The sequence below is a fragment of the Anoplopoma fimbria genome, chromosome 10 (genome assembly GCF_027596085.1).
Source record: "Anoplopoma fimbria isolate UVic2021 breed Golden Eagle Sablefish chromosome 10, Afim_UVic_2022, whole genome shotgun sequence".
NCBI lineage: Eukaryota > Metazoa > Chordata > Actinopteri > Perciformes > Anoplopomatidae > Anoplopoma > Anoplopoma fimbria.
The window spans coordinates 12,261,923-12,289,387 of record NC_072458.1 but is presented as its reverse complement, the minus strand read 5'-3'; the positions used below and the strand labels follow the sequence as shown (position 1 = coordinate 12,289,387).

General features: G+C 39.8%; 3 protein-coding genes across 8 annotated transcripts; 1 reads left to right on the top strand and 2 right to left on the bottom strand.

The window, feature by feature from the left end:
• Positions 1 to 453: 453 nt before the first annotated feature.
• On the bottom strand, positions 454 to 4,522 carry LOC129097490 (uncharacterized). 2 transcript variants are annotated; one of them, XM_054606365.1, is made up of 10 exons: positions 4,166 to 4,522; positions 2,773 to 2,904; positions 2,540 to 2,668; positions 2,316 to 2,438; positions 2,071 to 2,217; positions 1,849 to 1,989; positions 1,600 to 1,776; positions 1,357 to 1,506; positions 1,036 to 1,179; positions 454 to 950 (listed from the first exon to the last, which is right to left on the bottom strand). In XM_054606365.1, the coding sequence occupies exons 1-10, from the start codon at positions 4,215 to 4,217 to the stop codon at positions 892 to 894; spliced, it is 1,254 nt and encodes a 417-aa protein (XP_054462340.1). In that variant the 5' UTR covers positions 4,218 to 4,522; the 3' UTR covers positions 454 to 891. The 2 variants fall into 2 exon arrangements, with proteins under 2 accessions (XP_054462340.1, XP_054462342.1); XM_054606367.1 differs by having other exon boundaries at positions 1,600 to 1,761.
• A 1,189-nt stretch (positions 4,523 to 5,711) lies between these two features.
• ints8 (integrator complex subunit 8) lies at positions 5,712 to 19,663 on the top strand. Of its 2 annotated transcripts, none has more exons than XM_054606029.1 (28): positions 5,712 to 6,045; positions 7,473 to 7,611; positions 8,309 to 8,483; positions 8,665 to 8,805; positions 8,968 to 9,039; positions 10,172 to 10,223; positions 11,320 to 11,499; positions 11,736 to 11,843; positions 11,946 to 12,098; positions 12,316 to 12,416; positions 12,517 to 12,658; positions 13,140 to 13,210; positions 13,389 to 13,564; positions 13,648 to 13,778; positions 13,971 to 14,081; positions 14,394 to 14,598; positions 15,009 to 15,130; positions 16,238 to 16,422; positions 16,554 to 16,587; positions 16,688 to 16,747; positions 16,930 to 16,991; positions 17,122 to 17,240; positions 17,907 to 18,010; positions 18,241 to 18,291; positions 18,585 to 18,658; positions 18,731 to 18,795; positions 18,962 to 19,005; positions 19,535 to 19,663. In XM_054606029.1, exons 1-28 carry the CDS (start codon positions 6,022 to 6,024, stop codon positions 19,649 to 19,651), a joined length of 3,018 nt encoding a protein of 1,005 aa, XP_054462004.1. In that variant the 5' UTR covers positions 5,712 to 6,021; the 3' UTR covers positions 19,652 to 19,663. The 2 variants fall into 2 exon arrangements, with proteins under 2 accessions (XP_054462004.1, XP_054462005.1); XM_054606030.1 differs by lacking the exon at positions 5,712 to 6,045 and adding an exon at positions 6,052 to 6,152.
• Positions 19,664 to 19,684: 21 nt separating this feature from the next.
• Positions 19,685 to 26,125, bottom strand: LOC129097243 (G1/S-specific cyclin-E2-like). 4 transcript variants are annotated; one of them, XM_054606033.1, is made up of 12 exons: positions 26,109 to 26,125; positions 24,768 to 24,799; positions 24,603 to 24,660; positions 24,450 to 24,500; positions 23,666 to 23,802; positions 23,269 to 23,404; positions 22,767 to 22,913; positions 22,320 to 22,415; positions 22,083 to 22,217; positions 21,780 to 21,891; positions 21,411 to 21,568; positions 19,685 to 20,434 (listed from the first exon to the last, which is right to left on the bottom strand). In XM_054606033.1, the coding sequence occupies exons 2-12, from the start codon at positions 24,779 to 24,781 to the stop codon at positions 20,360 to 20,362; spliced, it is 1,119 nt and encodes a 372-aa protein (XP_054462008.1). In that variant the 5' UTR covers positions 24,782 to 24,799; positions 26,109 to 26,125; the 3' UTR covers positions 19,685 to 20,359. The 4 variants fall into 4 exon arrangements, with proteins under 4 accessions (XP_054462008.1, XP_054462009.1, XP_054462006.1 ...); XM_054606034.1 differs by lacking the exon at positions 26,109 to 26,125 and adding an exon at positions 25,702 to 25,788 and having other exon boundaries at positions 24,450 to 24,497; XM_054606031.1 differs by lacking the exon at positions 26,109 to 26,125 and adding an exon at positions 25,702 to 25,781.
• Between the last annotated feature and the right edge of the window lie 1,340 nt (positions 26,126 to 27,465).

Sequence of the window (27,465 nt, the reverse complement as noted above, 5' to 3'; positions counted from 1 at the left end):
AATAATTGTTTTGAAAATTATTATGAATTTAGTATAATAAGGAAGAAAAATATATGTTTAGCCCTAAAATAATTAATTGAATAATAATAATAATAATCTATAATTCCGAGTTTCAACATTTTTTAGCAATGTTAAATATAAAATCTTAACAAGATAACTGACTTGCCTGTAAAGTACAATACAATCCTTTTTGGACAAAGTGTACATCTCATGTCTGGTTGTTTCAAGTTGAGAGCTGATACCCCGGAGTAAAAATGAAAAACTACTTTTAAAAGCGAGTCAGGTAAAAGAAAGTCATGGCTGAAGAGCTGCCGAAAGGCCTCCTAATACAATAATAAAAGTGAATTGACATCCAATCTCACTGGAATGAAAATGACAAGAAAGAAAACTTGTGGGTGTGTGGCCAAAAAAAAGCAGAAAAAGAAAAAGACTCATCTGGTATGAATGTCACAGTGAAAGCAGTTTAATCCAACACAACAGATTTTCCCTGGGGCATGCTGAGAGTACAGTTCATATGAAAGCAGAGATGTAACTTAATATCAATGAGCGTTAAATTATTTTTTGTTTTCAAAAAAAATATTAAAGCCAGAGAAGACCGACAATGCAAACAATAGGCACAAATAGTGAAATAACATCAAAGACTGTGCATAAAATCTTTTGGGAAACTACAAAATCTGGTCCCAAACTTAAAAACGATAGTAAAAATATCATCACCTTAAATTAACATGTATGCACTGTATATAAAAGACACTTAACATGAACACTAAGTGTAATTTTTTTTTTTCTTTTTTTAGGAGGTGCCTCTCCAAGGGATTTAAACTTCAGGAAGTCCTTTAAACTTGTAGCCACTAGGTGCTTTCAACTTTCCTTTCCAGCTTAAATTTTTACTGCCTATTCTTCTTCTGGTGATTCCTCCGACTCCTCCCTCGTCTTCTCATCAATCTGTGTTTCTGTGTCGGAGTGTAAGAACAATGTTACTCTTTATTTATAGGCTCTATTACAGCATAAATAATGACTCGTCTATGTAATCAGTACCTTTACTGGTTTTGTCCAGGCTCCCTGCGTCCCCAGCTTCTTCACCATCACACCTCTCTAGTATTATGTTCAGGATTTTGGTCACTTGTGGGTGTTTGGCTGCCTTGGTTAAGGGCTCATCGTCTGAGCTGTTGCTTGACGACACTGAAAAATGATTCGTGAAACATAAATGCATGATAGAGAATGGAAAAATGCTTCAGAATACTACATTTTCCTGAATATTTGTTTGTCCGATGAAGGGTTTTGTATGTGATCTTCCACTGTTGGTTTTCATTTTTGTCATATTTACTAGTCAACACTGGGCTGGGCTGGAGTCTTTACCTGACTCAGGCGTCTTTCTTGACTTTTTGGGAGTTGTGTTTTTCTTCTTTGAAGGTGAAGCCTTCGGTTTGTTTTGCGTTCGTTTGTCTGTGCGTTTCTTTTTCACAATATTAATCAAGGGTTCGTCATCTGAACTTTCGTCAGAGAGTCCTGCAAAACAACAGTCACAGCAGCAAGCACTTAAAAAACTTCTTTTTCAAAATAATACGCTTTGTTCATCGCCATGATTACTGCTACTGTTACCTCGTCTCTTTCTCGACGCTCTGCCTGGCGACGCAGTTGCCTTCTTTGTGTTTTCCTTCTCTGGTTTCTTCTTCTTGGCAATGAGCTTCACCAAGGGTACGTCGTCGTCGCTGGCGTCGTCGTCGTCGTCGTTATCGTCGTTGTCGTCATCTGAGCTGCTGTCTGAGGACGAAAGGTCTTTCAAATCTAAGTGATCAGTGCTAAAATTAGATTATTCTTTATGGTCCGTCTAATAAAAGTGCTGCCTACCTTTTCTTGATTTGCCTTTAGGTTTTATTTTCTCTCTGTTTGCTGAAGTTTTTTGCTCTTTAGGAGCTTGCGACTTCTTTTTCACCAATGTTGCCAGTGGTTCATCATCGGACTCCTCACTGGAAGACTCTGCATATTTAACTAGAACAAACATGTATTTTTAATACAACTGCTTGGAGAAAAGTATTTCAGATGATTTTTGATTACCACTGAAACACCTACCCTTTTCCCTCCCTGCGTTCCTTTTGGATTTTATTACTGGCGTCGCTTTTCTAGGCGGAATCCCAGAGGCCTTTCGCTTCGGGTAAATTTTCTTGCACAGTTCGCTCAAAGGCTCGTCGTCCGAGCTGTTATTGTCATCCAGGGATTCTGTGTCAGAAATGGAAGTCAAGAAAAATAAGGATCTGCTGCAGAGGACACCAACTTTCCGTTGATGATGCGTATCCATGGAGATCAAATCCTCTTACCTTTCTTCTTTGAATCCACAGATTTTTTTGGAGGCCCTGAGGAAGGCTTCTTTGCAGCTTTAGGGGACTTTTTGGCATTTTTTATAAGCGGCTCATTGTCAGAGCTATCATCTGAGTTCATATCTGAAACAGTTGCATATATCAAAAGATTATAAGCCATGCATTACAGACAAAACCAAAAAAACACAGCTGAATTATGGTTGATGTTGTGGTAGTGTAAGCACCTGCTTTCTTGTCATTTGTGCCATTAGATCTGATTGACTTGTTGCCTTTTTTCTCTTGTTTCTTAGCTGGTGCAGCAGAGGCTGTTTTCTTTTTTATCAGAGGCTCGTCATCTGAAGAGACATCCGAACCTACAACAGGAGAAGATGTAAACATACCAAATTCAGTGCCTTTTGCTTTTAATTGTCACAAATAAGTCAAGTTGAAAATTTTTCTATTGATATGTGGTGCTCACCACTTTTGTCCTTTGATGAAATAGTGCTGGATCTGTGCCCATTTCCACGTGACTGTTTCGCCTCCCTGCGTGGCTTCTTAACGAGCTTCGATAGAGGCACCTCGTCATCATCAGAGCAGGAGCCGCTCTTCCCTAATCAGAGATGGGACAAATACCAGGAATTACATCTCAAAATTTGGTCAGGTTAAATTTTCATAGAAGTTCGACAGTACATTCAGACCCACTGAACTCCCCTTTTTATAGTTTGCATATCCTGATTTTACTTTACTGTAAGTATTTTCTAGAACCAGTTGACTCAGAAATGTTATACAATTGTCGTTAACTACAATTTTAACAGATAACCTAAGACTGAAAACAAGCCATGTGGATATTTTTCTGACAAGTCAAAGTATATCTAATTTATTTAAAAAATTTCCCCAGTGTTATTGTCAATCTAGAGATAAATGCAGTCTTTTTTTTGCTTAAAAGATGGACCACTGTAAAGCAAGGCATATTTGTGAATGTTAAAGATTATTGTTTATAATGTGATTACTGGCATTTGCCTTGACAATACAGAGAGGAAATGATTGATAGGAAATATGAAGTTTAAGAAATTAGAAAGACAAACTATAAAGGTTCCTGGGTGGAGCCAAACCAGTAATGTCACATGACAACAGTATGGGTCTTAGACCAATGAACAATTTAGGCATCCATATATGTGAATAACATTGGGATATCAGTTATGAGACCATAGTTCTCCACTAATTACTAACTTGACCATTAAAGACTGAAGTTAATCTACTAGAAAGAACTGTCTATGAAGGGGCAACTCCAGAAAACTCAAAACCTCATCTGCTTTTTAAACAATGACTTTATCATTAATTTATTACCAGTATTGGAAAACAAATATTCAAATACCTTGAGTAAACCTAGTCATACAACCGTACTCATTATGTAAAAGGGCACCTTTCAGAGAATTGCGTTTACTTTGTAGTTATTAGATTACTATTGATGCATTAACAAGTAAGCAGCATTTCTATGTTGGAGCTGGTGACCTTTAGCCACTTTTATATACAGTTGGTTGCTTTATCTATATGTATCATGTGTTTTTCTTTTCACGTAAATATAATGTAAATATTCAAGATAATAAAAGTAACACAACATTGTACCAGGGTACACTACTAAAGTAAATTGTATTAGACCAGTCGATGAATGAATCAGTGTAAGCTCCCCCATTGTAGCTGTTCCGAAAGGTGTTAGCAGCACGGATGTCAATGCTTTATCTCGAAGTTGTAAATAGATTAAGCTAACTTTAATTTTAGCTCCAACGCAGCCCTATAATAGGTCTACCTCCTCAACTATAATTAAAGACAACATATTTACTCCTATATGTACTACTACTACTATTGACTACCTGGGGAGTCGTGTACCAGATCGCTGGCCACGTCAGCTGTGCTGCAGTCCATGTCGTTGATAATGTAAGTTAATTAATGCTCTTCATCAAAATCGCGCCAAGATGGTCTACTGTGGTTAGCTTCTTCTTCTTCTTTCAGCTAGCGCTAAGTTCGCAGTTTGTTGGTTTTTGTTGTTGTCACCAGTTGTTAAGCGTGCTGGTGCGCGAAGATACCGCTAATGTTACTGTCCCTGCGGCATATAATGTACTTAACAAGTTTTAGAAACCAGTTAGTCCAGTCATAGCTATTATACGTTCCCGGTTCACGTTTGGTTTGTTTTCCTCCGTTTCTGTTTCGGAGAGAGACACCGGGGCGAGTGTTGATGACGTTTCTTCTTCTTTTAACTTCATGGTGGCTTGTAGGTGGCATACCGCCGCCTACTGTATCAGCGTGTTTAGTAAAAAAAACAAAAACTTGGTCGATAAAGTATTGTACTAAAGTATTTATTTCAGGTACTGATTACTTGAGTAATTCCATTTTATGCAACTTTACACTTCTACCCCACTAGGCTACACCCCTGAGGTAAATGAAGTAATTATTACGCTTCTAGATTTGTCTGACTGCTTAAGTCACTTCGCAGTTTGCAATTTTTCATACGTTTCCTGCCCAGTGAAAACCATGTATCACCAAATTTGGTGATTTTGGAGGATGAAGTGTTCCTTTATGGAGTAAGAAAAATCCTCCTCCTATTTTTCTTTTTAAGTTTGTCTTTATTGAGTTTTAGACAGAAAAAGAACAGGAACATACATAAACCAAAACGGGTCTAAGGTGTGTAGTTCAACATCACTCATACATTGGTTCTAGCAAATAGTTAAGTATTTCAAGTACATTTTGTTGATTACATTTTTTACTTGGGTAAGGTTTTAATGCAGGTCTTTTATTTATATTGGAGTATTTTCACAGTGTAGTCATAGTACTTTTACTAAGCTTAAGTATGCCTAAATTATCTGAAAAAAAGTACATATACCAGTCACAAACAAGTACACAACACAACACCGGGGTCATGGTCCGAGGTTGTTTTTTTGGAGTCTCTGTGCTCCCCTTGTCTTTTATCAATTCGTTTTTGTTGTCACTTTGAGTTATATGTACCATTTTTTCATGTTTTTACTTTTTGTTAACAAAAAGCTTACAAGGACTGGGTAGGGATAAAGAGGAACAGGTGAAACTCATAAGGGCCAGGGCAGACAATCTCACATGAGGTGGTTTGTTGTAAGAGCAAGAGACTAAAGCATTGAATTAAATTAAATCCCCCCAAAAAGAGGGAAGAGGGCTGTGGACCTAAAAAAAACTTTTGTTTATGATTAAATAAGTTTCCCAATAGAATAAAAAGGTTAACGATGACCGATTTCCATTTAGCTGCTTTGGCCTCAGGTTCCTTGTAGTGTGCATGCTGGCTCACTGTCATACAGTCATCGTATACTAGGACTCTTTACTAGAACGGAAACATTAATGTAATTAGTAACACCTGTGCTTTTCCTGCTCACTCTGCTAGGAAGAGGCCTGTTGATATGTAACACATGGACCTGTCTTTCTGATAGCCCAGGAACTATCAGTGGACGGTTATGTTTGCTTTTTAACAGCCACTCAAAAGGGATGTTTTACGAGGTCTAAATGAATGTGAAAAGTGGATTTAAGCTCCTTAGTTGGTTCATGTTTAGGTAGGTGAAACCACATATCGACGGGGATACAGTATTCGACACAACACAGGCAACGACAATAGAAAAATCTCTCTCTCGCTCAGAGCATAAATATGCGCAGACACAGCGCACTGTGTGTCTCCCTGACAACCGACCGGAACCGGAAATAAGGCGGCGAGATGTCGAAGCGCAGAATGAATAATGTGAGAGTCAGACAGTTCGTGTCGCTGGTCCAGCCTTTCATTTTGAGTGTTTGTTTTGTGTACATATATCTCAGATATCTTCTGCTTGTTCATTTTGGTCTGTTAAGGTAAGCTAACCGGTCTCTCTCAGTGCAGACCGGGTTGTAGAAGTTATCTCGTTATCTAGAATATCAGCTCAAAACGACATTAGTACTGCAAACAACAGAGAATGGGTGGAGGGATGCGCTTGGTTTTAACAATACTTGCACCCCCGAGCCACCTTGGTTTGTTCATGTTCCCACTCATCTTTCTGGACACCGCCCTCTCGGGACATAGCCGTTAATTTGGTTAAACCTCCCCTGGCCACTACAGAAAATGAAACCACCATTGATTAGTAGCTCACTAGCTGCTCTCACGGTCCCAACATAAGTAGCGACCTATTTGGGTAGCATGTCGATAGTGTCCGAGGGAAGTCGTTCTGTAAACACTTGACACATTTAAAAAATAAATGTAGAGACAATATACTGAATCTAGCCATGTATTTTTAAAAAGGAAACGTGAGAAACATAAAGGATTTTATCAGTGGTGAAAGTTTTATTTTTATTTATATTTACAAATAGAATTAGCCTTACCTTAATGAAAATATATATATACCCCATTACAAGAAATATTAGTAGCAAAATGCAATTTTAGTTTGAAAAGTAACCCTGATCAGAATCAGGTTTATTCCCAAGTAGGTTTCTGCACACACAAGATGAGCTAAAACTTTATTTATCCAGAGGAAAATTATTGTGCAGCAGTATGCAAATATATAAGTTTAGAGTGTAATATAAATAGTAAACGCAGTATCATAAATGGAACTGGTTAACAGTTTGATGCAAATTTAATAATATACACATGCGAAAAAGGAAAACAGTCTATGGTGCGGAGCATGAATAAACAGTTTGATGGTAAGGTGCAATTTAACAGATCTGAACAGGACGGAACTGAAAACTGGAGCCTCAGCCCCCTATGTCTTTTCTGTCCATCTCTCGGGCTGTGCTAGGTAGATGAAGATGAATTTGCCTCAGTGTTTTGGTGGATAACTGTCACAATAAATAAAGTAAGGGAAAATGAAAATAAAACAAACTTTAAATTAAGAATCTTAAATATATAACCTAAATGTATAATAAAAATATGTAAAACACATATTTACTGTCATTTTCTCAGACTTGACAAAGGCACTACTGTTAATTCACAGTCTGCTGCATTTGGAAGCTCAGTATTATTCCCCCTGATGAGTAAACTGATCCTGCATTCCAATATGATATAATTTTGTTCACTACATTTTGGCTGACATAGAACTCTAATTTAGTCCAATGACAAATTCTGTATCGCTCCTACTGCTGGTCACTTTGATGCCTTAGAAGATAATAACACATTTTCAAATCTTTCTCACTGTTTACCAGAGGAGGATGAGTATGGAGTCGGCGGACCGAGTGGCTGCCGTGACCAGCAGTCGGCCCAGCACGCCCCTTCAGACATCCTGGTTTGAGTTCCTCCTCGACAACAGCCTGCTGGAGAAACACCTGCAGAAGTCAAACCCAGGTCACTAACAGTTTTATGAGATGCCTCTTGGTAGTGGTCTCTTCATCAGTTAACCAAGAGCCAACTAAATTTCAAGGGTAGCGGAGTTAATACTGACTCTCGTTCTCTTGTTCAAGATTTGTTGTTGTACCTTGTTCATGGCAAAGGGATTCTTTGTTTTATCCCATATCATTTTTTAAAATTATGACTCCCATTCTTCAGCAGAGTACTGCAATTAGCTAAGAAGTCTAAATGCTTTCACTCTGACACAGTTACCCTCATGTTTTGCATAATAGTTGTCTATTACAGGAATATACATCTTCGTTCAGTTGTCTCATGGTGAATTTTTCTCATACCCGTCGATAACTGGCTAAACATGAACGTGATTTTTGTCTAGAGTGAAAGTTCTGCATCAAAAATGTCATTATCATAAAGGCATGATTCAAGTTCTGGTGCCTTTTTTGTCAGAATCACAGAGCAAAGGCTATCACTTTTTGTATCCCAGAAATATTTCTGGGAAATGTAATAAATTATCTCCCGAAAAAAAATCCTGATGAGCCAATTTAATGAAAAGCAGGTTCACTATAAAAATAAATAACAAATAATTGCAAAAAAGCATTAACGGGTTGGATATATTTGTCTTGTCAGCGTCTTGAGTGGACACCTTGAATATATGTACCGTGTGCTCATTGATGCATATATTTATATGCTGCCACAGACCCAGCACCAGTGCAGCTGATCATCCAGTTCCTGGAGCAGGCGTCCAAGCCCTCCGTGAATGAGCAGAATCAAGTGCAGCCTCCGGCGGACAACCGCAGGAACCGGACCCTGAAGCTGCTGGCCCTGGAAGTAGCTGCCCACATGAAGTGGGATCTGGATGCTCTCGAGAAAGGGTGAGTGTGTTTGCTTCGGGGAAAGACTATTTAAACGTATAATGCGGACAATGCCAGTGGAACCTTTCAAGCTGTCCACCTTGTATTAATGGAAGCGGTTTCAGGGTTGCAGAAATGTGTTTGTGAAATCCTTCACTTCACGATAGCATCATTGTAATGATTCGTTCTTCTTCCCGGCCAGCTTGACCATCCCCGTATTAAATATGTTACTGAACGAGCTCCTGTGTGTGAGCAAAGTGCCCCCAGGGGTGAAACATGTGGAACTGGAGCTGTCCACTCTGCCTCCCACCACGGCCATGGCTGTCATCATATACAACCGCTGGTGAGTGAGATCCACAAAGAAAACACTCACTGAGGGCAGACGCACAGGCTGAAATGATTGCCTTAGTCACAAAGAATAAATGTTGATAAAAAGAAAAAACTGCTTGCATAGACAGACATTTTAACAAGTCTTCGTGTACATTTCTCCTTGTGTCGTTCAAAGGGCCATCAGAACCATTGTGCTGAGCAGCTTTCCAGAGAAACAGACCAAACCGGGACCTCACCAGATGAACATGTAAGTTCTGCTCCTGTTGACATACTCTGGGTCTTTCTCATTTCCCGATTTTGTGCCATCTTGATTCCTCAAGGATTGAGGAGGCTTGCCGGAGGAGCTATGAGAGAGGAAACAGTGCGGAAGTGTTTTCGGCACACGTAAACAAATAAAAGAGGCGTGACACACAGCTGTAATGATCTCAAACCACGGCTGTAAACTACAAATGTAACCGGTCCTTTTTGTATTTATTTAAGATGCTGGGATGCGCAATCAAGCATTCTGCTGCTCACAGTTTGTGTAGCTCCTCGTAAGGCTACACAACATCTAACCACATCTCTTAATGTCATTCACCTGATACTTATGTTTATATTTTTTATACTGAATGTAGGCTACATCTAATTCAACTGCTGTAATCCTGACATGACATCAAGTACAGCACTAATTTGCTGTATTTCATGTTGTCATATAGATAGACAGGACTCTGTTTGTGTGTATATAATATACACCAGTCATATATATATATATATATATATATATATATATATATATATGTCACTCTTAATTTGTCACATAATGCCACGTTGTGATTTGAAATATCAGTTATTAACACCGTTATGCTCATCTGACAGAGATCATAAAATACAACGGTATAACTAAACAATCGACAGCTGTGAATCTGCTGTGACATACCTCATATCAAATTGACGTTGCTTTAAAATGACGCTCCAAGGCGAGGATGTCTCAGTTGTTAAATGCCTGTTGCCTGGACTCCTCTCTCCCTCGCCTCCTTTGCTCACATCTCCCATGGGTGGGACATAGACCTGAGGGGGCGAGGAAAGGAATCGAGGAGGAACAAATGGAGAAATGAGAAAGACCCTCTGATTTGTGTCCAGCTAAAGAAGTTTAAAGAACAAGTAAACTGAAACATCCTGGCCCTGTTTCACATGGTTTAAAAAATAGAAATGTAGCTTTTAACTGCATCAAGATGATAGTGAGTTCTTGTCCTGCTGTGACATACCTCATATCAAATTGACGTTGCTTTTGAGCGAGGATGTCTCAGTTGTTAAATGCCGAGGATGCAAATGACATCCTGGCCTGTTTCTCTTTTAACCATCAAGATGATAGTGAGTTCTTGTCCTGTTGCCTTTCGTAGGTTAAGTATTGTGCAGCAGGAGAAAGAGATGACTGAAAACATCCTAACAGTGGTGAGTACGAAGTTGAAATCCTTAAACGCTGCTCTATATACACTCACCGGCCACTTTATTAGGTACACCTTGCTAGTACCGGGTTGGACCCCCTTTTGCCTTCAGAACTGCCTTAATTATTCGTAGCATAGATCCAACAAGGTGTTGTAAACATTCCTCAGAGATTTTGGTCCATATTGACATGATAGCATTACGCAGTTGCTGCGGATTTGTCGGCTGCACATCCATGATGCGAATCTCCCGTTCGACCACATCCCAAAGGTGCTCTATTGGATTGAGATCTGGTGACTGTGGAGGCCATTGGAGTACAGTGAACTCATTTTCATGTTCAAGAATCCAGTTTGAGATGATGTGAGCTTTGTGACATGGTGCATTATCCTGCTGGAAGTAGCCATCAGAAGATGGGTACACTGTGGTCATAAAGGGATGGACATGGTCAGCAACAATACTCAGGTAGGCCGTGGCGTTTAAACGATGCTCAATTGGTACTAACAGGCCCAAAGTGTGCCAAGAAAATATCCCCCACACCATTACACCACCACCACCAGCTATCATCTCGAACCACTCTGCCCATTCTCCTCTGACATCAACAAGGCATTTCCGTCCACACAACTGCCGCTCACTGGATATTTTCTCTTTTTCGGACCATTCTCTGTAAACCCTAGAGATGGTTGTGCGTGAAAATCCCAGTTGATCAGCAGTTTTTGAAATACTCAGACCAGCCCGTCTGGCACCAGCAACCATGCCACATTCAAAGTCACTTAAATCCCCTTTCTTCCCCATTCTGATGCTCGGTTTGAACTTCAGCAAGTCGTCTTAACCACGTCTAGATGCCTAAATGCATTGAGTTGCTTCCATGTGATTGGCTGATTAGCTATTTGTGTTAACAAGCAATTGAACAGGTGTGCCTAATAAAGTGGCCGGTGAGTATGTATGTATGTATGTATATGTATGTATATGTATGTATGTATGTATGTATGTATGTATGTATGTATGTATGTATGTATGTATATTTGTTGGTATGCCTGATTGTTTTTGGTTTCGTTTAGTCTGTCTAAGAAATTATCTTTCTCCTCACATCACTTCATGCCCCCAGCTGAAGGAGCAGGCGACCGACTCCATCAGCGTCCTGGAAGGAGCTCTGCAGCTGAAGAGAGACTTCTACGTCCACACCCTGAGGACTCTGGATCTGCTGGCCGCAGACGCCGCTGCCAACGGAGAGACGGAGTCCTCGACCGCAGGGCTTCGCATCAGTGCAGATGAGCTGCACTGTCAGGTCAGCGCACAGCAAAGCGTTACCCCGCCGGGATTTATTTGGATTTAGAGCATAATTAATTAAGTTTTCGTAAAATATAATGCACTTTATTGGTTTCTTTGGGGAGCATCTATAAAGAAAAAAAACATGCTTTAATATTGAATCTTAAGAGCAAACGTGTAAATTAAGTTTGCAACTCAAGATTTAGTTTCGGTCAAACGTAAAAAAAATCCTGAATTAGCTTTTTTGTGTTTCAGGTGCATTATGATTTGGGAGGTATTTTCTTCCAGCAAGGCTGCACAGACCAGACGGCCTACAAGAAAGCCCGGGATCACTTCAGGCAGACAAAGGAGCTGTTTACAAAGGTAGATTTACTTATTTGTTACCTAACAATGTTCAGATTAGTCTTCTTTTAGTCCCGTAATGATCTCAGTCATTCCTTTTTTAACATGTTGATTTTTTAACAGCTGGACTCAACCATCCATGTGCACCTAGACGAGAAACGTCTGGCCGGCTACTGCAACGCCTGCCGAGCTTTGACCGAAGACTGCGACCCCTCCGACTCCCAGAATACACCCTACAATCAGATCAACAGCCTGATCCGGGCGCACAGCTACCAGGTCAGACCCGACGCTTTTAAGGGAGACGTGTCATGCTCATTTTCACGTCCATACTTGTATTTTGTGTCTCACACCTGGGACTACTTACTGAGTAATGTGGCATGTTGTAATGCTTTAGCTGTAAAGAGATGCCACAAAGATCTTTGACTTGAGTGGAAGCATTCAACGCTGTAAATCATGCGCAGTACTTTATATCATGTGTTCCTCTCTCTGACAGGCTGTCATTGAAGCCTTCATCAAAGACAACGTGTGCCGCAGTTTACCAAACAACTTCAGGCGGTCTGTCCTCAGGGAGTTCCTGTACAAAGTCCAACAAGGGTGAGAGCAGAATGCAACCCAACATCCAACAGCATTCATTGATTTTTTTTTTTATAGTTGCTTTTTTAAATCTGCATATCCAACAACCCATTTCTGACAGGGAATCGAGTCTGGATGAAGTCTGCTACAAGCTGTGTGTTTGCAACGCCATCCGAGACGCTTTGGAAGGGGAAGTCCTCAGTGTGCGTTTCCAGCAGCTGCTCCTCAAGCCCAGTAAAAGGATGGTGGACTTCATTTTAGAGGTACTGTCTTCTCACCTTCTTGTGTCTCAAATAATTGGTAAATGTCCAAAAATACAAAGGATGTCTTTGCAGACTCGAAGCCTCTGAGCAACCATATCGGTGTTTTCAGGTATTGTGGCGGATTAGACCTCTGCTCAGGTTGAAAATGCACAGAGCTTTGATGGGAATCTTTGCTGATTATAAATGTCATATTTCACCAATCCAGTCCATTAGTCTTTACATGCCCACACAGTCCTTTAGAAGAGATCTGATCAGCCAGATTAACCAAAAACAAACTGTGTGGGTAGACCAGCGACTCTCGTATTCAGCAAAGACAAATTACTGTGACAGATTTGAGGAAATACTTTTCTCAAGTGGTAAAAGCTGTGGCGAGGTTAGAGGGGTCCAATGTGTATCAGCGACGGACCTGTATTCTTCTCATAATGAATAAATAAAACTTAAAGCTGCTGCACATTTGAATCCAATATTCTTTTTCCTGCAGGTGTGCATACTTTCTCTGGAGAAGGAACGTCCGTCTGAGACATCCAGAAGAAACATGGCCACTTTCATGAAGTGAGTGAAAGCTGAGTCAAGGTCACTTTGTGAAATTATTACACATTGATGTACTAGCTAAAGTGACTTTAAAACCATAATTTATTCTAAAGAAAAAGCAGATCCTACAGCTGGTAGTCTCTGTTAACAGACCCTCATCATTAAATCATCTCTAAATGAGACCGTTCTAATCTTGCAGGACTCTGTGTGAAACCCTGGAGGAGCTGCCGCTGTTGTTCATGGTGTCCTCTCACAAGCTCTTCATGGAGCTCTTGAAGGAGGACGAGAGGAAGGTCCTGGTGGAGCAGCTGAGGAAGAGATCGGCCACGATCAACCTCAGCGCCAAGCCTCTGCCTTCTTTCTACGACATTCCAGGTACGGCACTGGGACTTATTTCTTGGTTTTACACGACATCCAGATTATGCGTTTGTTGTGTGTTAAACTTCATCCCTCCGCAGCGTCAGCGAGTGTGAACATCGGGCAGCTGGAGCAGCAGCTCATACTTTTACTGGAGCCGCGCAGGATCAGACAGATCCTCATAGAGCTCCACGGAATGGCCGAACGACCCTTCTGGAGGGTCAACAGCAAGGTCAGAGGTCATTAATGTGTTAGATTTCTATAATAAAACCTCTATTAAGAGTAATAAACATGATTCACTAGGAGTCACACTTTGCCAAAATGTAAAATAGCTCAACTTATTGTGTAAAACATTATTCATTGTCAGATAAAGTGAAGTATAAAGTGAAATAATTCAAATACCACTTTCTGTTTGTGTGCACAGTGGGAAGTTCCTCCAGACTACATTCATGTGATCCTCGGCATTAAAGACAACCTGACAAAGGACCTGGTTTACATCCTCATGGCCAAAGGACTCCACTGCATATCAATAAAGGTGCGATTTCACAATGAGGGCTCACTGACTTGGAAGGAAAAACGTTTCCAGGTTCATAATTATGCGTCAAAATGGAAAAAGTTAATATTCGGTTAAAAGATTGTTTGAGCTCTCTCTCTTGAGCCACTGTGGCTCTAAAACGTGGAATAAGCTTGTCCAACTGTACTGACAGTATTAAGAATCCCAAATGGCTTGCCACGAATATTAAAATGTTCCTGGTACAAGGACATCAGCTTTATCACAGTAACATTTCTGAGCAGTTAGAATCGGTTAGAAGTAGAAATGTTCAATACCCGTTTCCTGTCGTCTCAGGACTTCGCCCATGCTCGGCAGCTCTTCTCCGCCTGCCTTGAGCTTGTCACCGAGTTCTCCCCGAAGCTGAGGCAGGTGATGCTGAACGAGATGCTGCTGCTGGAGGTCCGCGCGCACGAGGCAATGGCGGCCGAGGGCAGCAAGGAGAGGCCGCCCCCCGACCTGGTGAGCAGGGTCAGAGGGTACCTGGAAATGAGGATTCACGGTGAGAACATGGAAATACACAGGGGAATTGTTTACCCACCTGTTATTTAAGTTAAATAGTCTGATATGTTGTAAATCTAGCCATGTTGGTGCTGCATGCTTGGAATTATTTGGCAAAATAAATATTTGAATGCACTCTGATATTACATGCTGTGTGAGCAGCATCACAACTTGCTTTCTGTAGATAAAATACTGCAGTGGAATAAGAGATAATTTACCAAGTTTGGACATTTTTGAAAATTAAAAAACACAACACACATGCTCAAACCATAATTTTGATTGAACAGTAGTCTGTGCAAAAGCCAAAGCCTATTTCTAATGTTTTAACCCTTCTCCCACCAACCTTAAACTCTGGAAACAGCATCAGAACACACTTTTCAGATGCACTAAGTCATGGCTCTTTGCCTCCAGATCTGCCGCTGCGTCAGGTGGTAGGAGAGGAGTGTGTCGCCTTCATGTTGAACTGGCGGGAGAACGATTACCTGACTCTGCAGGTGCCACAATCTCTGGTCATGAACAACCCGTACATCAAGGTAAAAAAAGAGTCTGTCACTGCCTCGTTGTAGCAGGTAGATGGATGCTGTCATAGTCTCTTACACTTTATGCCTTCTGCGATTTTAGTGCTACTGTATTAATGTTTACTCTTCAGCTTTAATAGTAATAATAATAATAATAATACTTTAATTTTATATAGCGCTTTTCTAGGTACTCAAAGACGCTTTACATAGGGCAAGACAAACAAAACAAAAAAGAACACAAAGGAGCAAACAAAACAAACAAACAAACATACTCTACTGGGCTAATGTCAAGGCTTTGTATGGTCTGTGATGGTACAGATATAAGCTCAATGAATTTCCTAACATCTTAAGATTTTCAATAAAGTTAATTGTGCAATTTAGCCAGCTGCAATAATAGATTATATCTCAATAAAGATAATATCTAAACTACCATGACTTTGCGCATTCAGGCAGTAGACTTGTTGACATTTAAAAATCTTGAATAAAAATGTTCATGTTTAATTCCTCTTTTAAGTTGCTTTTAACACATTAGGCTGGTAGGGCTGACACGGCACAACATCCTGTATCTGTTTGTTGCTCCTGTCAATATTTCTATAATAACAACAAAAATGGATATGTGTTTGTGCCCTGTCGAGCAACAAATGACAGACATGGTTAGCTAGTGATCATAGTGGAGCATTTATCAGGTAAAAAGCCAGGTATTTCCAAAACAGAGTTAAAGGAGAGTAAATATTGGACATACATTTCTCAGGTGGACGGAAATGAATTAATAATGTAGCTCCAGGTGTGCTCGATGTGTAAGTAGGTAACTGTTTACGATCACGACTTTTTAAGGTGATATCTTGTTAATGTGCGTACAGCTTTTTGTGCTGCCCGCAATTGGCCCAAAAAAATCAGTTGTTGTAGTTTTAAGCCACTTGATTGGTATATTGAGACAAATTCAAAGTGCCATCTAATGCCACTGCAGAAATATTCTAGAACAATAAAAACATTTTTGCATAATTTTAATCAACTGTTCCCACAATTAATTTGGACATATTTGGTACCATTTGGAAACATTGGCTCTTGGTTGAGTTTGAACGGTCAGTCAAATTCACCCTCCCATCCGTTTCCTCCCGACAGCTCGGTCAGCTCCTGGCGTCAACGTGCAAAGAGCTCCCGGGTCCTAAAGAGTGTCGGCGCACGGCCAAGGAGCTGTGGGACGTGGTGGTGCAGATCTGCAGCATGTCCATCCAGCACAAGAGGAACAACGACGGCAGAGTGGGCCTCATCAAACACAGAGAGTCCTCCATGGGCATCTTGTACCGGTATGCTCACAAACATCCCTACTACTTCAGATTTTAAGAATGATGCAGAGCAGTTGTACACTGTATATAAACACACACAGGCGAAAGAGTCACACTCATTTTGGTGTATTTTCATTTTCTAACCCATGTAGGAGCAAATTCATCACTTTTGTCAAGAAACTCAGAGTAAGTATTTATTAAACAAAACTTAATCCCACAGTGGATGTATTACATTTATGAGGTGCTATTGATGCAAAAGTAACAAGTTTATTGTTACATTTAACAGGAGCCGTTGGTGCTGACAACCCTCATCTCACTGTTTGTGAGGCTCCACAGCATAGTGCGGGTAGGTCTCTAATTTGAGCTGTTATATTGTTGAATTTTGCACACTGATGGCACACTGTAGAGCCTCACATAGGTTGTGTGGTAGAAGGAATAACCCTCCTACCACACAGTGGGTGCACACATACCACAGTATGATAGTAGGTTTTGCTGCCGTTTAAGTCTTGACAATCTGTCTCTCTTTAGGACGATATTGTAAACGAAGTGACGGCAGAACATCTCTCCATCTGGCCATCCACTCTTCCAAAGTAAGAAACATTTTTTGTTAAAAGATTTCTCAAACTAAGCCAGTAAATGTGACGATGGTGTTTGTGTGTGTGTGTGTGTGTGTGTGTGTGTGTGTGTGTGTGTGTGTGTGTGTGTGTGTGTGTGGAGCAGCATACAGGCCGTAGACGTGGAAGCTGTGGCTGTGACAGTCAAAGAGCTGGTGTCTTACGCCCTCACTCTGAATCCTAATAACCAGTCGTGGCTCATCACACAGGCGGATATCTACTTTGGTGAGAAACGCACCAGCAAACATTTGCTTTTTTTTTTTTTTTTTTTTTTTTTTTTTAAATTGGTTTTCTATTAAACTGTTTGGAGAACCAGATGTTTTGTGCTCACAACATCTGGAATAGCAGTAAAGGCATGAATCACTGAGTTAACGTACATTTTGTTAAGTTTGTAGTGATGTTTAAACAGTCTCTCTATTGGAAACATCAAGTGGTGGAAGAGAGTTCAGAAATTTCACAGAAATAAAAGCAGCACTACCACAGTGTATAAATACTTTGTTAAAAGTAAAAGTCCTGCATTCAAAATTCTACTCAAGCAAAACTATTTGGATCAATATACTTAAAGTTCTTAAAGTACTTATTATGTAAATTGGCCCATTTCATAATAATTGTTATTAATCTGATTTAACAAAATTATCTGATAAATAGTACGATATTTCCCTTTCAAATGTAGTGGAGTAGAAGTATAAAGTAGCAAAGATACTCAAGTAGAGTACAGGTACCTCAACTCTACAGTACTCGTCTAAATATATTTGGATACATTCCACCACTGCATCACCAAACACCAGGCTGCTGAACTGGCTACAACAATGAATGGACAGGATAAACCCAGTGTTACCCAGAATTCTGTTTATAAATGAAGCCCTCTTATTCGTCTCTCTGTTGTTGCAGTGACCAATCAATACTCTGCCGCACTGAACCTTTACCTCCAGGCCGGAGCCGTGTGCTCGGACTTCTTCACCAAAGCTGTCCCTCCTGACGTCTACTCCGACCAGGTAGGTCCCACAGGAAAACACTACAACTACTTTCTCACAGACATTTTTGATCAGATCCATGTTAAGTTTCTATTATCGAATAATTACAAAAAAATACAACATAATGCCTATTCTATGATCAAATTACAATCATGTAAAAAAGATAGAACCGTAACACGCTTTAGTCTCTGTGAGTTTCAGTCCATTGTAAAATGAATCAATCTTGTACTAACACTGACTGTTGTCTGCAGGTCCTGAAGAGGATGATCAAGTGCTGTTCAATGATGAACTGCCACACACAGGTCAGAGGTCCATGCAGTCGCCCTTTAAGATAAATCGCAGCTGCTAACGACTCGCACGACTGTCTCCATGTCCTTACAGTAGAATAGCTTGATAAGTAAACAGTTTGTTTCCTGCAGCAGCGTCTCTGAAAATGTCAAAGTGACTTAAAGAAATACTCAGGTTTTAGTTCACATTCAGTTTCATGTAAAATGTTAATTTTCACTCGCTGCAGTCACAGAATGAGCACATTGTAGATTGTTTTAACGCATTGTTTTTTCCCGTGTTAAACTAGTTTGTCTCTTTTCCTTATAAGGTTGCTGTTCTCTGTCAGTTTCTCAGAGAGGTGGACTACATGACGGCATTTAAAGCTCTTCAAGAACAGAACAGGTACGTCATAACACAGACGCACCAATAGCACTTTTCTGAACATCTCTTACATGTTCCTTTTGTTCCCACCAGTCACGATGCAATGGACTCGTTCTACGACTACATCTGGGACGTCACCATCCTGGAGTACCTCACACGTATCCTTTCTGTTGGTTCATAAGAGCAAATACAGAGCGTCATTCTAACGTGGTATAACTTGAGGAAGTTCTCATTGAGGGCCATTATACTAGAACCCTTTAAAGAAACCCACCATTCACTACTATATCAACGTTTGTCACTGTTCTTCCTTGACTGGGCGTTCAGATATTCATCACAAACGGGGCGAGACAGAGAAGAGACAAATAGCGGTAAGCAGAGGAAACCTGCTGATTAGTCAGCCAGTTTTTTTTCCATCTTTCTATCTATATATCTCACTATTTCCTCATCAATATGGGGGAAAAAAACATATTTTCAGCATTGTGGGACGCATTTCAGACTTTCCACTCGTTTTTTAAATCGTTTATTTAATGTTCCCAGCTTTTGTAAAAATAATTTTACTCCAAATAATCTAAAACTTGTATTATTAAAAATGTGGTTTAAGTATTCAATAGACAGTGACCTGATGGTAGCCCAGGGAAGCGTTCATTTGGCGAGCTTAAAACACATCAGGGTGAAATTGGATTGAAAAGTGAGTTTTAGACTTCTGTCAACAGCATTTTTATGATCACAATTCAACATATAGTTAGTCTGCTTAAAATTTAGAAGTTTAAAATGCTGTGGAATGAGGGATTATATGCATCATAGACATATAAAACTCAAAATATAACCTGCATATCTTCTAAGTCTACCATTAAGGAGAGGCTGCTTTAATTCCCCATCCCTTTGCTTTTCCCCCAGATAAAAGCGATCGGACAGACAGAGCTGAACACCAGTAACCCGGAGGAAGTGCTGCAGCTGGCTGCTCAGAAGAGGAAGAAGAGATTCCTGCAGGCCATGGCCAAACTGTATTTCTAGGAGACGTGTGGACCACTGTCAAGACTTTCGGGGTGGGGGGGAGATGTATATTTTATTTTGTAGTAGAAAATAAATACAGTTGCTCATATGTACATTTGTAATCATTAAAAAAAAAATACATCATTGACAGTTCGTAGCCCTGAGTTACACAAACAATGGCTTGTTTACAACAGCGTGGTAAAGATCACTGAGAAACACTGAAGAGTACACCCTTTATTCAGCCAGTGCTTTCTGCCACATGGCTTTCATCAGGGTTCATACTGTTTACACATTAGCTGACAGGTGAAATTGAGGCCTATGCAGCATTTCAACTGACCTTGAAGCAGTGTTTCAAAAGGTTTTATTCTGTTGACTAGGAACATATTTAATATGCTACAGGAGTAAACGATTGCACATCTCTTTGAGTAATAGAACATCATTTCCTAGAAATGACATTTGACACTCTGAATTAAAAGCACCTAGTTGCTAAAAATCAATTTTAAAAAAAAGCTTTGGTCAAGATTTAAAGTCTTTCAATATTATCCTGGATAATGCCATTGGTGACACATTTAACATCAGCAGGCTTGAAATAAACTCTCATCCAGACTCGGTATTCCAGGTAAAGTAGTCTTTTTTTCACCCGCGGTTTCCTATTAACAAGACTCCGTGGGACCTTCACTTCCTGTGTCCTCTGTGCTCACTCTCACACCAGAGTCTTCCTCTTCTGGTTCAGTGTGTGCAGGTTTTCTCTGTGCTGTTGGGAGGAGTGAGGAACTGGCTGTTTTCCTCCTTTTGACTGACTTCCTAAAATAAAAGACAGGTTGAAAGTCAGAAACCAGTGATATGGCATTGATTAACATTTAATTAGGTAAATATTATGGCAGTTTTCTTTGGGCTTGAGCTTTGACGTTAAATGATTTAGCTCAATAACAAAATCGGTCCTAAATGGGGTTTTTTTTTTTGTCCTTCATCCTTGTGTATACAAAGCATAAACTGCACAATGAGACAAAATTATTTTATTTATTTTGTGAAAGGTTGATAACCGTTTTAGCCTGTTTTACACTTTAATAAGTGCAATTATAATCCATTTTACACTTAATGTGTTCACACTGGTGAGTAGAATGAGACCAAATAAGGACTAGGCCTGGAACAATAGTGAACAATATCCATCCCAGTGTAACTGAGCCAAAGGTCACGTCTTGCCATGTCTGATGACCAGTCTAAAACAATTCCTCAATTTACAATTGTAAAATAGAAAATCATCGTATTTAAGTAGCTGAAAAAGATTTTTGGGGCATTTGCTTGAAAAGTTGCTTAGCAGAATAATAGTTTTAGCTCTTCCGGCAACTATGTTGATAAACCTTTTCAAAATTAAATTATTGTTACTGACTTGAGGATGTATTAGTTTCCAGCTTCTCAAATGGGAAGATATATATATATTTTTTTAAACCAGCTTTCATACATTTCATGGACTACGCGATGAAATAAAAAATGAATGTTTGATAGTTCAAATAATTGTTTGCTGCAGCCCTTGTTGTGGATCGTTTTTCCTGCCGATTGACAGCCTTAATAGGCCTATCGATTAAGATCATGTCATAATAAATTAATTCCAAACAGTACAATCCACGTTTCCTTTAACTTCAGTTAAAACTAAATCATAATCTTAGTTGTTTAATAGTGAGGGATGCACCTTCACTTTCTGATAACATTTAGCCCTTATTCCAAAAGAGTTAACTGCTCTTAGTGTAATGTAACATCCAAACAAGAAGTAAATACGAACCAGCATGGACATGTAGTGCGTGTGCGTCTGGATGTCGTGTCTGTCTTCTTCCTTTATTCTGGCAAAATCCTTCAGCGGCGCTCTGCCGAACCAGTTCACCGACTCCACAAAGGGGGCCATCCAGTCCACACACAGCTTGACGGCATCTCTCGACAGACCTGAGAGTAGAAAGTCACACTGCGGTTAAGACTGATGTTTTTAATAAACAGCTCAGCCAGCATAAGTGAGAGTTTATATTTTATAACTTATCACAGTTCAAGAAATAAATAGTCTAGCACCTCAGCTCTTTCTGGTCCAATTCTCATCCAGGCTCCAAACTTTCCCCATTTACAACTACGTTTCTATAAATGGAATAATCCCAAGTCTTACCTGAAACTTTCTCGGCCGTTTCCTGCTGAATGAAATGGCCCAGGACGGAGGCAGCCAACACTCTATACTCAAAGTCCAGAGAGTTTATGTTGAGGATACACAGGTCTAACAGCTGGAAAAAGGAAAGAGTGGATACAGAAAAGATGAGAGAAAGCCCTGATAGGATACAACTGAGGTCATGGTAGCATGTTCTTACATAACAAGGTGAAACCCAATAGCACAGCCTTGACAGAAAATATTTAAGTCATTCAGAGACGGAGGTTTGTGAAAGTATTCGTGCTTCTGTAACGTGAATTCACTTACCCGTGTCATTTGTACGTAAGCATCCTGTGGAAACTGCGGCTTCAGCAGGTCAGAGTCAGCGTTCATCGACCCCACCTGGAAGTAAAGCTTCAGCCAGGAGACGGCGGTTTCCGGACAAAGGTTCCAACTCAACGCCTGTGTAACATGCACACAGTTATTAGAATTATGCATAAAATCAAAGCAGATTATTAAAGAAGAATAAGAGACAAAACGTGGACATACTTCTAATAGTATTACCTTCAAAATGATTAACTCCATCTGAAGGATCTCCTCTTCAAAGTAGGTCCCTGCAGTCACATAGGCCATCTGTGAGAGCTTTGGAGGACAGGCTTCCTACAAGGTAACAACATAACGCAGTCATATTAGAAGTGTGTGTGTGTGTGTGTGTGTGTGTGTGTGTGTGTGTGTGTGTGTGTGTGTGTGTGTGTGTGTGTGTGTGTGTGTGTGTGTGTGTGTGTGTGTGTGTGCACTGCCTCCTTACTAATTAAATACCCCAGGATCAATGAGCCTGTTAGCCACCCCATTAAAAACAATGGCTTCTTGACTGGCTTCTTGGTGTTTTGCACCAAACAAATTGACTTCCCACATTTTTGTCTGACCTTGGGGTTCTTCTCACAGTGCTGCACGGTTTAATTTAGTTTGAAGGATCATGCAAATGAAACCTGATCCGCCATCGTTCCTTACCTCCATCTTTGATGCTATAAAGAGACATGTTATCCCAATGAGCTGCAACATGCTCTTTTCAATGTTGTCCTGCGTCAGCATGAAGCGGTCAAAGTAGTCCTGCGCCAGGTAGAACGTCTGCCGGTGGAGAGTGTAGGCCTCGCTCACCTGGTGCAGCCAACGGAAAACAATTAAAAATGTTGGTGAATCTTTTCTGATGAGGGATGTATAATGTTATAATAATAGACGAGGCTTGTGCCAAATACCTTAAACATGTTGGTAAATATAGGTCAAACAGGAAATGACTCACTTGGTTAGAGTTTTGTAAATTGCTATTTATGCTTTTACAACATTGCAACCCTAAACACACAAAGTTGTACTGTCATGGACAATACCCAGAAATGAGAAAAGCTAAGCTAAATCTTTCACTGTAACAAGTATTTAGGGAGCGTATGCGTTCGTTTAAAGACTTTCAGATGAAGCACGTAGGCGACATAAATCTGAGATGCAGTTGAAGACGCACCTCAATTAACCAGTCGAGGAGTATTGATCTCATTCTGGGTTGTATCGTGGGGTGTTTCTGCATGAAGCTCTTGCTGTGTCTGTAATTCTGCTCCCTGCCGACCATCTTCAACCACACATCTTCAGGAGATCCCCATCTGTAACACACACACAAAAAGAGCCGCAACAATCAGTCATATGAAAATAAATCAGCAACTATTTTGATCATGTTTAGTAAAAAAAACATTTAATTGATCCAGTTTCTTAAATATGAGAATTCTGGTGCTTTGTTTTTATCTTACAATAAAGTAATTTGTATATATTTGGGTTTTGGATGACTATATCAAACTGTCAGGGAGAGGACATCTGTAAGAGATAACTGCGAGTCGAACCACGGCTGAATAATGAATGATAATCACCCAAGATGAGGCAGAGGCGACGGCCGCACTAAAGAATCTGTGGAAGGGGGAACTGCATCACAGTCGCCCCCGACTCCCTTCTCCACAGTCTCGATGAGAACGGGATGCTTGGCGACACCTTCAAGTACCAGCTGGTTCTGAAACGGAGAGGGAAACTGAATGCAACATCACATGTATAAACAAAGAGCTATGGACAGCACAGGATAGGGACTTGTTTTTTTGTTTCGCTTCTTGGTGAACTCTGCGTCTGTCATGCAGTTCTTTGAAAATATTCCATAACTGGTTTTTTTTGTTAATTTTGATGGTACTCTTTGCACTTCAATTTGATTTTAAGAACACAGTGCACAGGTTTATTTAGTCATATATTTTGTGCCCTTGAACGGATTTGGCTTTACTTGTACAAAATTTACCCCAAATACACTTACTACCTGCACTATATGCACTCTCACATGCCCATAGATAATACCACTGTCTATACTGTATTCATAGTCAAACCACTGTCTTATTGTACATATTGGATCCATAGCGTGAAAATAGTACTTATATATTACCTCCAGCTGTTTATTCTCTACTGTTCAGTACTACTTGTTATTATACTCTCGCAATATAGATTTTATACTAATACCTGCAATTCTTAATAGGTTCCTACTGTATACCTTAGCGTATTCATACACACTGTTAAAACTGTATATATCTAAGTGTATTTATAACCCTGAGTACCTGTGCAATGACAATAAATATGAATCTAATCTAATTAAATTAATTAATTAAAAAAGGGACATACCTTCTCACACTGTAGCTTTGATAGGGGCTGGATCTTTTTTCTGTTGCTCTGCTGAAAAATAAAAAGTTGTATCTCAGACCTCTTGGAATATGATTTTCTATATAATCACTAATTAAAGCTGTGCTGTTTGCTCTTAAATGAGCGGTTCCTTACCTTAGTTACTTTGCCTCTCTGCCTAGGAGAATTTTCTGATCTTTTCTGCAGGCGAACGCTGCAAAGACAAACTGAACTCAACATGGAGCTGGAGATTTCACAACCGACCAGCTACCGATCAAGATCCAAATAATAATTAATAGAGCAAGATGAATGGGTCATTACCTTCGTCTAGACATGGTGGTGGCAGCTGCTGTCTGTAAAAAAAAAAGGGGGGAAAAAGGAATCATTTAGAGAAACTAAGTTAGTGTTTTCTAACAACATTACCAGGAAGTTAGCCCTCAGATGGAACAACAACAACAACCAGCTGCAGCTATCTTGCACACAACATACTTCAAAACCACGCCCGGTGAAAACACACAGGAATTAGACCACATCATACGCGCCAATATTATTAATGAGCGCGTAAAATGAAAACGCTCAGCAGCCCCCACCCCGCGAAAAAAACCGCTGCTGCTAAAAGCTTCAATCTAAGACACTTTATATCAACTCTAGGGGTATTTCTGGCCTCGAGACTCTGCAGTTGCACGAGATAAAACGACCAATAACAGCACAAAGAGAGATGCAGCAAAAGCCCCCCCCAAAAAAGCTAAAGCTGCCCTCTTGGTGCAACATCAACACAAAGGCCCACGGAAGTCATCTTGTACAAAGTGCCACTAATAAATGATATGAATTCAATTCTAACCGAAGATCAGGATATCATATATTTTTAAACAATTCATCCGTTATGGTTTCATTATAATTTCTGTGCAATGAACAGGTAGTTTAATCGAGATTCATATGCATCATCATGCGACTTTATCGGCAAAACAACGAACAGGCTGCAAAGGACTCAGTTCCTAATGCAGTCTAATATAGACAACACCAGGATAATGTTAGCTATCTCTGAAGCTAGCTTGCTATGAACAACCAGTCGGACTACAAGCTCGACAACGACCGACGTAACAAACATACCAGCAAAATAACAAACACACTGCTGCTGCTTTGACTGAGGCATACGATCACACACCGGCTCACAAACTACTCGGGAATGATTCAGACCTGTAAAGGTAACCTACGAAGCTAAGGAGACTAGCTAGCTCTACTGTTTGCAGCTTACCCTCCTCAGCTCCAGCTCAAATTAAACTTATTTCCAGTTGGCGCTGGCGCCAACAAATGAGCCTTTGCGACACATTGCGCATGTGTATAAATACTCCCAACCCTAAACCATTCAACCGGAGCTTAAAACAGAGCAACATTGAGTTTATAGGCGAATGGCTCTAACTAAAGTGTGTTTCCATTGTTTTCTTTTACCGTCTCTTTGCTTTAGTTTCGACAGCCTTAACGCTTTGAATGGAGATTGTTCTTAAACTGTAACGCTAACTAGACCAGCAACTAAATAGAGAAACCAGCCTTTTTTAAAGCCGACTGCTCCTTACCAAGTCAGGTGTTTGTTTTTAGTATCATTTAGTCTTAAATGGTATGGCAAAGTAAATCAGAAATAACATCTTACATTCACTTACGTACTTTTCTTTTTGTTTCTGTCAGTTGTATCTTCCGGTCGGCTCTGATGGGCGGAGCTACAGAACAGCACAGCCAATAGCAGAGCGAGTTGAGTTGAGCGCGTGCTCCCGGACCAGTATGTAAACAAAGCAGGCCGCTGTCAGAGCTGTCAGTTAGGGAAGTCGCTACAGAGCTGCTCTCATCAGTTAGACAGCCTTTACAACAAAAGCGATAACACAGACTATATACGCCTTACATCTCCTCTGCATAAATATATGCAAAATTGATTTTATTTAAATATTTGCATTTATATGCAAATATATTAATGCAGATATATATAAATAAATACTGTGGTCATAATGCAGTATTAATGTCTTTTCATTGTGCCTAAAGGTCAATGTGATGTCATTTGAAAGAAAATTAAATAACCTCTGAGTAGTCATCAATCTTTCTATCTCATTGCTTTACCTACTTGGAGAATATCCTACAGTGAATACAGTCTTTTATGTTTTATCATTTATATTGTTATATAACAATTATGAACCCAACTGTTAACAGCCTTATCAGTTTTTCTGTAAAAACAATACGGAACATTTTTGCTAAAACGTGCACCACCACAGATTTGTCGCCCCCCTCTGGTGAAATGCAGTTTCAAGTCACCAGGCTTATAAAATAAGATTCAACTTCATTCATGCTGAGGGAAATTGCTGTCCAGGAGTTGCAATACAAAGTTGGAAGAGTGCTAATAAAAAGAGTGCAAATATTAAAAGTCGAAAATAACAATAAGGTACAAATAACGTGCAAATGCAAAAATATATACAATATGTACAATGCCAGGCATTATGTAGGTTATATGAGACCTTTTGTAGCTCAGTCAAACTATTTTCCTTACATATCCTTACTGTAATATAATTATATGACTGTTAACATGACATCACATATTATGATGATTACATTATTGACTTAATTATTATAATCAAGCATACCATAAAATATTTACCATTAATGGAATCAACTCCTTTCATGTAATATGATTCATACCTCACAAAAACATGATTGCACTATATGTAATTCTAATAGAATTATAATTAAATAATGCCCTCTGCTCTGTAATGCCTAGGAGCATACATTATATAGCATATGACTTGAATTCATGAATCTTTTAGACCTTTAGTTAGTATACATATTTTTATTTCCAAACCTTGCCCAAGAGCCCATGATAGCACAACACTAAGTCTAAATGTAAAATCCATATCAAAGACAGCACAAGGTAAATTATCTGCACAATTTGCTTCTGATGTAATAGGCTTCAGCATCATGAATGTGGTTGAGTTCTGATGATTAAAGTATCAGTGACACGGCCACAGTCTTCACTTCCTGT